This window comes from Scardinius erythrophthalmus, assembly GCF_964197995.2.
Source record: "Scardinius erythrophthalmus genome assembly, chromosome: 21".
In the NCBI taxonomy this organism is placed as follows: domain Eukaryota; kingdom Metazoa; phylum Chordata; class Actinopteri; order Cypriniformes; family Leuciscidae; genus Scardinius; species Scardinius erythrophthalmus.
The window spans coordinates 26503608-26516646 of record NC_138241.1 but is presented as its reverse complement, the minus strand read 5'-3'; the positions used below and the strand labels follow the sequence as shown (position 1 = coordinate 26516646).

At 36.0% G+C, this 13039-nt stretch overlaps 1 protein-coding gene across 1 annotated transcript in view; it reads left to right on the top strand.

Annotated features, from left to right (window-relative positions):
* Positions 1–13039, top strand: part of atrnl1a (attractin-like 1a) — a 250528-nt gene that overhangs the window by 61855 nt on the left and 175634 nt on the right. The window contains exons 11-15 of the mRNA XM_081351271.1: positions 3607–3691; positions 3921–4132; positions 8314–8432; positions 8534–8650; positions 8848–8980. Coding sequence (XP_081207397.1) covers positions 3607–3691; positions 3921–4132; positions 8314–8432; positions 8534–8650; positions 8848–8980 — 666 coding nt within the window. The remainder of the gene's footprint in view (positions 1–3606; positions 3692–3920; positions 4133–8313; positions 8433–8533; positions 8651–8847; positions 8981–13039) is intronic.

Genomic DNA, 13039 nt, shown 5'->3' with positions numbered 1-13039 from the left:
ACTTCAAAAAATTCCACGATACGATTCGATTCGATTCGATTCAGGGCTATATCGATCGATTAATCGATATTTAGATATAATGTTCACACAACCAGTTACGTTTTTATTAACTCACAAATGCAACCAAAATATATAACATGAACGTTTAATTAAACTCTTTGAAAATTGCACACCCTCTCCCAATTGGGACATTTATAACAGAAGAGGTCATTTGCAAGTACTCATAAATCATGTTTTTTATTATTATTGTGCATTCCAAGTAATATCAATCAAACTGCAGCTGGGTTGTTTTGATTAATAATAATAATAATAACTTAAAAAATAAAGGTAAATTACAAAATTAAAGTTAATTGAAAGTATGCTTTAATATGTTTTTTTTTTTTTTTTTTTTAGCAGAGCAGAGCAGATACATTCACATTTCTTCTTTCTGAGTCAAACACAACCAAGTAATTGTTATGATAAATAATACAACACTCGGTTAATCTTCATAACGTTAATCTCCTCAGCTGACATATGCCTGCCAAACTTTGTTGTTGTGATTAACGTACGTACACGCAGTACAGAGAGCTTTTCCCTCACCATTCCGTTCCCTAAACGAGCTGCTTTAGTAAGGTTCCTTGAAAATGTTTCAGGTTTTATTTTCCTTTTACGCCCTGAAGAAGATATCACGAGTTCATTGAAATGATCCATCCTCGATCACTTTTAGTCAGCTTTGAGGAAACTCCTCTTAGCCAGCGCGCGTCTTTTCAAAGTGACATCTGACCTGAATATTGCGCGCTGAGTCGCTAAAACGGACTTCTCGTGTTGTGTTCACCAACAAGGGTGCGAGTGCTTGTCTGTTTCTACTGTAAAACATGAACTTGCGATGCCTTGACAGCGGACAATACCGGCTTTTGTGAAAAAAAAAAAACTTGTTTAGGGTTTAGTCAGTCTTGTCAGGCGTCTTTTTCAGATGAGATTAACGTTACACACCGGCAGGCGGTTGGTGAGTAAACGAAAATGTGGAGATGGTCCTCAATGCAGAGCATAAAATCCAGGGGGAGGAGTTGGATAAAATCCAACTCCTCCCACCTTACATATACCTAAACCTACCCGTCTCCACCCCCTGATCCCTAAACCCACCCCTAAACCTACCCATCTCCACCCCTAAACCTACCAATCTCCACCCCTTATATAAGATCCGACTCCTCCCCTCGGATCTTGTGTACTGCATTGAGGTGCTACTGAAAATGTGCGCTTTAGCGGAAGGATGTTACGTGTCGTGATAATGTGGAGAGTGTCAAAATAAAGGTGCATATCGATATTTTAAGTGTGGAATCGATGCATCGTATCGTTAGACGTTATACCGATGCATCGATCCATATCGATGTATCGTTACACCCCTATTTCTTACGTATTCTTTAATTTTGCACCTAAATGTTAAGAGATAATTGTTAAGTGTTCATTGTGATTTTAGACACTTGAGTTTTCCATGGTCGTGTTGACATTTCTGCCTTTATAACTGATGGGATTATAATCAGAGGTAGGTTAAGTTTAAAATAAAAAATCTTTAAATGTAATATATTTGTCTCCTGGACTGATCCTTATTTTAAATATGTTATAAAAAAATTCAATAATTATCGATATCGACCGATATGAAACACTTATATCGTGATACAGTTTTCAGCCATATCGCCCAGCCCTAGTCCTGAGACTGTTTTTTCTCTCTCTTTTGCAGTCTTAGAGGCATCTTTGTTCACTTTCACTAGACAGAACTGCACTATGTTGTTGTGTTGGTGGTATCTTGGTGATGTAATGCTGTAATGTGTGGTGTGTTAATCTCTGCTGCGGTCATTAGTGATGCTAGGGAGGCTGTGAGATGTTAGATGTCTCAATCTTTCCTATGCTCTGTATATTGTTGTTCTGTTATATAAGAATCTCATGCTACAAAACATCTGTTCACAAGGGGTTGTTAACAGTGTGTATGTACTGTGTGTTTTCTTGACACACCTGCATGTGTATGCACATTGATGTATTTACTAGCAGGAAAACCTGTAGAATGTAAAGATAGTCTTTGATTTCCTCTCCCTAGCTGATTAACTGACCATGAGTGCGGCTAATTACTGAATTAAAGAGCGTGTAACGAGCCGAGAGTGTGTCCGATCTGGCAGCCTGGGAGAAACATATGCCACAGAGCTAATGTAACCTGGACAAACACGAACAGCTCAAAACACACAGATGTCTCAGTCAGTAAAAAGGTTTGGTTTACATAGTGCTTTGTACACTGCTGCTGTGGCTTTCACTTCTGATGAGTAAAATACCTCTGCACTGATATTAAATTCTGGTCGAAATTGCCACATTTCCTAAATCAATAAAAAATAATAAACTAAAAAACTAAAACAATTGTTTTAAATAGTAAAAGTGGATTATTTTAACAATGTTAATAAATTATCAGTTCTTCTTGAGATTAAAGTGGATGTTAGATGCTGGCAAAGGTAAAATACACTACTGTTCAAAAGTTTTTGAATTAAATTAATTAATACATTCATATGGATATGTTAAATTGATTTAAAGTGACAGTAAAGACATTTTTAATGTTGCAAAAGATTTTTGTTTTTAAATAAATCCTGCTCTTTTGAACTGTCTATTCATCAAAGAATCCAGAAAAATCATCACAGTTTCCAAAAAAATATTAAGCAGCACAACCTAAAATGTGATAACATAATAATAAATGTTTCTTGAGCACCAAATTAGTATATTAGATTTCTAAAGGATCATGTGACACTGAAGACTGGAGTAATGGCTACTTTGCTATCACAGGAATAAATTATATTTTTAAATATTTTAAAATAGAAAATGTACAATTAAATTGTAATAATATATTACTATATTTTACTTATAATATTTAAGATTTTACTAATATATAAATAAATATATAATTGGTTTTGTTTCATGTTCCTGTTTCATGTCTGTCATGTGATCCCCTGTTCTAGTCATGTGATCCAGCCATGTGTTCTGTGTTATGTTGTCATTGTTTCATTGTTCACAGGTGTCCCTTGTCTTGTCATTAGTCCTTGTGTATTTAAACCGTCATGTTTGCCTTGTTCCTAGTCAAGTATTGTTTCCTGTTACCACTGTTGGTAGGCGTCATGGCCACGTTTATGTTTTCATGCCATGCCATGCCATGCCATGTTCTGTAAATAAACTGCACTTGGGTTCTCTACAAACTTGCCTTCAGTGGACCAACACTTTTTTTTACTGTATATTTGATCAAATAAATTCAGGCTTGGTGTGCATTAGATGTATCTTTCAAAAACATAAAAGAAAAAACGTACTGCCCCAAATTTTTGTTTGGTAGTGTAAATGTAAAAATAGAGGAAATGAGCATTATCAATTGAACATCCAATATTGATAAATTAAGTAATGCTTTATCTCTAATATCATCAATTAACTGGTGTGGTACGGATATATTGTGCATCTCTAGAATAAAATATCAAATGACTAATAATCTTGTTATTAGTTTTAGGGTTGTGAAATAATGTTTTATAATGTTTTATAGCTTTTGGTGTTATTTTCAACTACCTTTATACATTTGTTTTTAAATTTATTTGCATGTGTGCTTTTCAGCATGTGACGAGTGGACAGTTCTTCCAAATCCCAGTCTTCATCGTGATGTCAACCGTTTTGGACACACAGCTGTTGTCAGTAATGGGTAAGTTCTTGATGTGGACTTTTTCCGTTCACTGATACCATCAGTATATGCGCTCTTCCTGTTCCCAGGTTGTTATTTTTTCCACTAAATTTAATTTAGTTAAACAAATCATCATGGGTCGGGGGAAAAATCAAATGTGTGGCCTTATCCTCTCATTTCTTTTGGAAAATTGTTTTGGCAATACAAATGGGTCGAAATACAGAAAAGGTCTGTTTTCTCTTCCACTCAGCTCAATGTACGTTTTTGGTGGCTTCTCTGGCGTGATTCTGAATGATGTGCTGGTGTATAAGCCTGCCAGCTGTGAGGCCTTCCTGGAGGTGGATCTTTGTCATAGCGCTGGTCCTGGTGTTCGCTGCGTCTGGATCAAAGAACGCTGTGTACCCTGGGACTCCAGCCATGCTAATGACAGTGTGCCTGCCTCCTTCTGCCCTGCGCGCACTAGTAAGAACCTATCATTTTAAAATCTTATGTTAAACACTGGCTTCGCAGAATTACTTTTATGGTCATTTATGGAGCTGTTTTTGAGTATTTTCACAATACATTCACATTGAATTAATTTCTTATTCACAGGAGTCAGTAAAAGTGGTCTTGCATGTCACAGAACCCTGAAGGGGTGTGTTTTGTGGTACAGGTTGACTACATTATTTCCTAAAACAAGGATATTTGACAAATAAATGAATAAAATCACAACATTTCAGGAAACTAGGTGCCTGGACTTTTAAGTAGTTTAGTAGTCATTATACAAAAATATTTGACCACAGAGTACTGTGATTGACCAATCAGTATCGAGAATTTCAGCGGGCCATAAAATAAGATAAATGAGGTGCCAGAATGCACCCTAATATTTAAAAGTTTTGGTTCAGTAAGATTTTGTTTTTAAATTAATATTTTTATTCAACAAGGATGTTTTTAATGTTACAAAATATTGCTATGTAAAAAAAAAAAAAACGCTTTAATAAATAAAAAAGAAAACCCTTAAAAAAAAAGAATGTAGCATAATTTCCACAAAAATATTAAGCAACACAACTGTTTTCAATATTGATAATATTAAGAAGTGTTTCTTGAGTACCAAATCAGCATATTAGGATGATATGAGACTGAGGACTGGAGTAATGACTGCTGAAAATGTAGCTTTGCCATCATATGTTCAATAATATTTTAAAATATATTCAGATATAAAACAGTTATTTTAAATTGTAGTTAGGGATGCACCGAAATAAAAATTCTGGGCTGAAACTATTGTATATTGTAAATGTTGTAAAAAAATATTCATGATGCACTTCTGATGAACCTGAAATTGCTTTTTAAATTTTAATTGTATTAATATTACTGAATTTAAAAAAATACAAGCCAATAAAATAAAACAAACACAATTTGGTTGAAAGTTACACTAAAATTGGACAAAATAAATTAATATTAAATATCAATATATTATTCGTTATTCAGTTCTATGCAACAATCAGATTTAACAGATTTATTTTTTGACTAATTAGCCAAGTAACGTATAGTCCTACTAAGCTATTATTATCAAAAGTATGAGAGCGTTACAAGAAGCGGATCAGTGAACGAGAGGATAGCGTTATTTTACCAGCGTTGCCCAGCAGGGCTACCACACCATGTTACAGCACAGTAGGGCTATTGCAAACAGAAACTAGTATAGTACGACTACATAGAAATTTCATGTCAGCATTATTTGAGCAGACTTTGATTTTCCCATGAGCGTGAGCAGTACATGAGTGGAGCGTTCACATGGGCCGTGAGCAACTGAATGGAGTGCATGTGCATAGAGAGGATAATTAAGCGGAGAGTCACACCGTGCAGTGATAACAGCTAGAGTGAGAGTGAAACCTGAGCGCTGAACACTGAGGGACGGGGTGGGGCGGCATAGATTTTCGGCTCATATTTTCAGCCGTTTTTCTCTCTCGGCCAATAACAGAAAATGACATTTTCGGACGACAATTTTTAGATGCCGAAATTTCGGTGCATCCCTAACATTTCACAATATTAATGTTTTAAAGGGATACTCCACTTTAAAATGAAAATTCTGTCATCATATACTCACCCTCATGTTGTTTCAAACCTGTATGAATTTCTTTCTTCTGCTGAACAGAAAGGAGAAATTATTTAGAAGAATTTCAGTAACCAGACAGTTTCTGGTCTCATTGACTTCCATAGTAGGAAAAAAATATACTATGGAAGTCAATGAGACCAGAAACTGTCTGGTTACTGAAATTCTTCTAAATATCTTACTTTCTGTTCAGCAGAAGAAATAAATTCTTAAAGGATTGAAACAACATGAGGGTGAGTATATGATGACAGAATTTTCATTTTAAAGTGGAGTATCCCTTTAAATATATATATATTTTTTTTTATCAAATAAATGCAGCATAAGATGAGCATAAGAAACTTCTCTCAAAAACATTGAAACATTTTACAGAACCCAAACGTTTGAATAGTTGTGTAATTTATAAAATGCAAGTGTTATAAATGTTTACACATCCTTTCATCTTGTGGGAATATCTATACACCTGGTCCACTATCCTACACAACCATTGCAGTGGGGTGAAGTTCACTGTACATCTCATTCAGTTGAGTTGGACCATTAGCTCTGTATGTCAAACACACACCTGAAGAGTATTTTTCCTTTCAATAAATCCTCTGTCAGGAGATTATTGTTAAGCTACATATAATCCTTTTTACACTTGATACATTGCGGGTTTTATATGCAGAGCCACTCACATGTTCTGCTTTACCTTGATGGTGTGCTGCCTGTTTTCCACTGGGTAAATCCTGCCTGACTGTGGGAAATGCCTGTTGATAATTGACTGAACAAAAGGTCAGTCGGCGCATAATAATCTCATAGCGATGTAATTATGATTGCGATGAAACTAATCTCCAGCGATTGTGGACACAGATGTTTTTTTCTGTGGGCAAAACTGGACCTGAGAGGATTACTGCAATTACCGCACTGAGTTTGGTGTTCTATCAGAGGTGGATTGGACTTTAATTAAGTAATGGAATGACACACAAGTTCATGATGGATTATCCTGTATTGTGTGTATCTCAGAGACCTGCAATCATGCAGTTTATCATTGTACGTAGGCACTCTTTGGGTGGTTGCTCTCTGTGTACCTGTACACAATCTGGACTTTTTTTTTCTATACACTATGTATGTTCCTGATATTATGTATTATGTGTGTGTATGTAATATATACTACTACACTTTCATTCAAAAGTTTGAGATTTGGAAGACGTTAGTCCGATTCTCACTATTAACTAACTATTACTAACTATGACTTGCCTCACACTCCTAATTACTGCTTATTAATAGTTAGTAAGGTAGTTGTTAAGTTTAGATATTAAGTAGGATTAAGGGATGTAGAATATGATCATGCTGAATAAGGCATTAATATGCGCTTTATAAGTTACTAATAAATAACCAATGTCCTAGTAATATGCATGCTAATAAGCAACTAGTTAAAAGTGAGAATTGGACCCGAAACTGAAGTGTTACCAAAAATTCAAAAGAACAGTGTTTATTTGAAATAATAGAAATCTTTTGTAACATTATAAATGCCTTTTACTGTCATCATTTACTTTTTATCAATTTAAAAAAAAAAAATCTTAAAAAAAATAAAATAACGGACCCCAAACCAGAGATCATAATGTTAATCAGGGGCGTCAGTTGGGTATGGTTGCTGCCATACCTTGGTTGCCTAGTAAGTGCTTAAAAAGTTCATTATAAATAAAATGAATCAAGATATAAGTGTTTAAATTAGTTAAAAAAAAAAATTAAAATACTAATTCAAAAAGAATAATACATTGACTTGGTTGTACTATTATAGGCCTACATTATTTGCTCTAATGTTCACGCAATAACTGTCATTCTGACTGACAACCTGAGCGCAACAAAGATATTTAAATACAAACATACACAGGACATTTTTTTATTAATCTTTTTTTTTTTTTTTGAAAAAAGGTAATAAGGCTTTAAAACAATATTAATTTGAGTAAATATTTAGTGAATTGGCATTTTTTGTATGTTAACTGTCCCAGAGACAGTCACAGAAAAATAAGGTGTGATGGGGTAAATAAACCTGAGTATAATTTGTTTTTACTCTTATTTCCTTTCTCCCATCCTTCTAGTTCATTTTTGTCCTGGATTTTCTCATTGTTTATCCTTTGAAATCGTTCCAGACAAAAGCCAGTTCCTGTGTGACATCTCTTTCCCAGAAATAATGATAAAAATGATAAAACAAACCAACAAACAGAAAAGATCCTCCCAAAAAGAAAAGAACAGGAAAAACAGTACTTTTGTGTATTATGTGTATTCATGTCTGAAATAAACTAATTCACAGTCAGGACAAATGTTTTTTTCTCTGTCCTTGGCTCTTCCCCTCAATTTTCTGGTTTTAATTTCGCTGTGCCCTGTCCATATCCACCTCTGCTGTTCAACTTTAGCCCTTACCCATGTATCATTGCACACACTAATTTTTCACCACAGTTGTGAAGTGTTTCACCTTGAGAGCTCTGAGTCAGACCCTTGTTACCTCCAATTTTTGTTTTATGCTAATTAGTAGATATTTTCCTTGTCTCTGATTCAAATTTTTTTTAAACCATAGATGGAGCTGATAAGCAGTGTCAGCAGTTTTCTGACTGTGCTTCCTGTACGGCCAACACCAATGACTGCCAATGGTGCGAAGACAAGAAATGCATCTCTTCTTCAAGCAACTGCACTGTGGTATGTCAAACAGAGGCATAACTATTAAATGGATTTAAAAGCATTTATAGCAATTAAAAATACCATTTCTTTTTGCCGTGTCATATTTTCTCCTCATTCAGCTTACAATTGAGCTTGCCCGCCACCCTCGAGGTCCCCTGTACCTCAACCCTCCCCCTGCCATGCTGTCTGATCACCAGCTCTCTATTTGGAGACCCGGTCTGCGCAAAACCGGCCAGGTATGCAGTAATATATCTTATGATAAGATTGATTGGCTTAGAGAATTAGCACCTGTAACTTCTTGATTTCACTTGTTTTTTCCTCATATAAATGTTAAAAAATACAACACAAAGTTGTACAAAACTTGCTAGTCACATTGAAAAAATATAACCAGAGTATTTTACAAATATCTCTTTTCCATCCTCTTGATTTTTAGTCTGTGAAGAACTATACCAAATGCAGTGTTCGAGGTGAGCAGGTTTGTACCAAACTGGTGAACTGCAGGAGTTGCTCACTTAACATCAACTGTCAGTGGGAACCACAACAGCAGGAATGTCATGCTCTGCCTGGTGAGCTGAAGGATGGATGGATGGATGGATGGATGGACGGACAGAATGACAGAGCATATGCATGTCCATATAAACAATGAAACAGTGATCAAAGTAGACATTTCTTCTGTTTAACTGTTACAACTTTAGATGATGTCTAGAGTAGAGGTATTCAACCCTGCTCCTGGAGACCCACTGTTCTGCAAAATTTATCGATTTATTATTTTATAAATTTATTATTATTGGTCAGTTCTGTTTGATTAGGTTTGGAGCCAAACTCTGCAGGACAGTGAGTCCCCCGGAGCTGGGTTGAAGATCTCTGGTCTAGGGTATAGGTGCAACATCTAACATGGTAATATTTGAGTGTGTTTGGTTGGCAGAAACATAAGATAAAAAGACAAATATGATGCAGAGAATGTTTTGTATACATTTGAGAAAAGAATACAGAATTAGAAATATAAAGAATAATACAAATATGTGTGCCTAATACAGCTCAAAAACTTAAGAGGCAGTGTAGAGAGAAAAAAATCTCTGATAGCCGAGGCACTCCTTAATTAAAATGTCTTTATTGCAAAAATGACATGTCCTAAATGGACAACTTTAAAATGCCCATGCGTAGCGGCATAGGGCCTTCTTCAGGGCATAGTGAAGCAGATAAAAAACTGATCTTATAATGACAAAGACACACAGGTAGAAGCAAACACACAGGTGCTGACAATCAGTATTGAAGGTCTGCAGGTAATTGCTAGGACACACCTCTCACACGGTTCTCAGCACTAAAGCTATTAGTCACAATAATAAACAAAAACACAGGCAACAGATAACATGCTTATATATTCATGCATACCTCTCACATGGTTCTCAACACTGAAGCTGTTGGTCACAATAATAAACAAAGAAGCAACAGATAGCATGCATATACATTCATGCATATGTTACTAGGGCACGCCTCTCACATGATTCTCAGCACTAAAGCTGTTGGTCACAATGTAAGCAAAAACACAAGCAACAGGTAGCATGCATATATTCATGCATACACATTCATGCATACATATGCATACACATATACATATACAATACATATGAAAAGTGAGCAGTCACAGGAAATAACAATGTTCCAAAATCACAGAAAAGGTCTATAATCTATCTCCTCATTTAATCCTGGATAGTCCATTGCTTTGAAACTCCATATCCAAAAGGTTTCACGTTGCAATAACTGTTTTAAAATATCACCTCCACGTATTGATTTTTTAATAATTTCAATGCCCTGAATTCTCAAGGATGAAGGGTCACTATGGTGTATTTCTTTATAGTGTTTGGCCATAGGGTAATCTTCGTTATTGACTCGAATTGCGTATTTGTGTTCATAAAACCGCTCTTTTAGTTTTCTTTTAGTTCTGCCCACATAGAAACACCCACATGGGCATTGTAGGCGGTAGACCACATATTCAGAGTTACAGTTAATAAAACCATTAGTCTTAAATTCTCTCTGCGTTCTCAGATCACAAAAAGTCTTACTTTGAATGACACCCTCACAATGACTGCAAGATCCACACCTATAGGTTCCCCACAACCCCTTTTCTAGCCATGTTTTTTGTCTAGGACCTGGAAGGTAACTTCTTACAAGTTTGTCCCTTATGGATGGTGCCTTCTTGAACACAGTCATAGGCGGTGAGAATCATGTGAGAGGCGTGCCCTAGTAATATATGCATGAATGTATATGCATGCTATCTGTTGCTTCTTTGTTTATTATTGTGACCAACAGCTTCAGTGTTGAGAACCATGTGAGAGGTATGCATGAATATATATGCATGTTATCTGTTGCCTGTGTTTTTGTTTATTATTGTGACTAATAGCTTTAGTGCTGAGAACCGTGTGAGAGGTGTGTCCTAGCAATTACCTGCAGACCTTCAATACTGATTGTCAGCACCTGTGTGTTTGCTTCTACCTGTGTGTCTTTGTCATTATAAGATCAGTTTTTTATCTGCTTCACTATGCCCTGAAGAAGGCCCTATGCCGCTACGCATGGGCATTTTAAAGTTGTCCATTTAGGACATGTCATTTTTGCAATAAAGACATTTTAATTAAGGAGTGCCTCGGCTATCAGAGATTTTTTTCTCTCTACACTGCCTCTTAAGATGTTCTACCTTGGACTGAAGAACACCCAAATCAAACTTAAAAGGAATTGAGCACGCCATTCATCTTGAATCTAAACAGCTCAAAAACTCTTTGAAATGTACAAGGTTATCATTTATGACATGTCTTTTTGTAAGAAATTCAACAAGGACATATTAAATTGATCAAAAGTGACAGTGAAGACATTTATAATGATACAATTTTTTTTTTTTAAATAAATGGTGTTCTTTTGAACTTTCTGTTTATCAAAGATTCCTGAAAAAACATATCATGATTTCCACAAAAATATTAAGCTGCATAGTCATTTTCACCTGTTATAATTATATATGAAATGTTTCTTGAGCACCAAATCAGCATATTAGAAAGGGTCATGTGACACTAAAGACTGGAGTAAAGATGCTGAAAATTCTGCCCTGCCATCACACAAATAAATTCCAAGATTTTGGAAAGGGTAAAGTTAGGAAAACGTCTAAAATAGTTTTGAGCAAATAATAGTTTGTGCGTCTCAGACGCAGAAACAATGGAAGCACATTTCCACACTCTGAGGGCATCTCTACCTATTTGATCTGATCTAGTTTGGGAGCAGGAAGTGATGCTGTTGTTTGATGTATTATTAACATTCTTTTGTCTCCCTTGGGAAGAAATTCTTCTCTACAGGCCCACACATTGTACCTATGCTCAACATTTACACACACACACACACACACGCACGCACGCACGCACACACACGCACACACACACACACACACACACACACACACACACACACACACTCCATGGGACATTCCATAGACTTAATGGTTTTTATATTGTGCAAACTGTATATTCTGTCCCCTAACCCTACCCCCTAAACCTACGCAATCACAGAAAACTTTCTGCATTTTTCTTTTTCAAAAAACATCGCTTAGTATGATTTATAAGCTGTTTTCCTCATGGGGACCAAAAATGTCCCCACAAGGACAGGGATTTCAGATATTGACATCTTTGTGGGGTCAGGGGTGGCATTTTTTGTCCCCATAAAGTAGGGTTTACTAGGACCACACACACACACACACACACACACACACATGCACATGCACACACATGTTTGTTTCACTATATTATTGAGGAAATTGCTTAGACTTCGAAGTATTTCTTTAAAAATTAGGTTAATGATATGTTCTATCGCCTATCCAACCTCTACCCCGGTGTGTTTGGTTAATGGAGCAGAGATAAAGGGGCAGAGTGACCGAGGTGGTACATTCAGGGTTTGAGGTGGTACATTCAGGGTTTGAGCTGGTCATTTTCCCACAGTCTCTCTGTGTCCGATATCAGGATATTCTCAAATTTCTGACTGATAGCTCAATTTGAAAGAATACATATACACACGGACAACTTTGTCTGAAAAGGACATCAACTCTGTAGTGAAGACATGAGTATATCCAACCATGGAAAATGGAGACCTTTGGAGCTGGATGGTACATCACACTGAGTTCTGACCTCAACCAGAAGGCCAATTGCAAGTGCAGTAATTATTCAAGTTTGCTGAGCTATTTATCCATTTATGGCTGAGCAGCCTAGTCAAAGAATCCAGAGTTTATTGTTCTTTTTCCCTTTTCTGCACTGTTTTTTCTCTCTTCGTCAGATGACAGCCTTTATCTTGGATTATAATCAGCCGCATTTTTACAAAATATACCCTTGAAATGAAAGGGGCAATGGTTATTTTACGCTATGTTTAGTTCTGTGTGGTTTTATAATTGACTATGACTGTGTGCATTTCCTTTTGTTTTGCTTTTCAGGAAATTGAGGGGTTTGTCTGAGTGTGGGTGTTTGTGGTTAACCATCGTCATGGTAAATTATTCATGTGCTGCTCACTGTAATAAGTTCAAAACCCAAGGGTAACATGTTTCTTAATTTCATAATGTAGTTTTACTTGCACTACTGTTCAAAAGTCGATAAGATAAA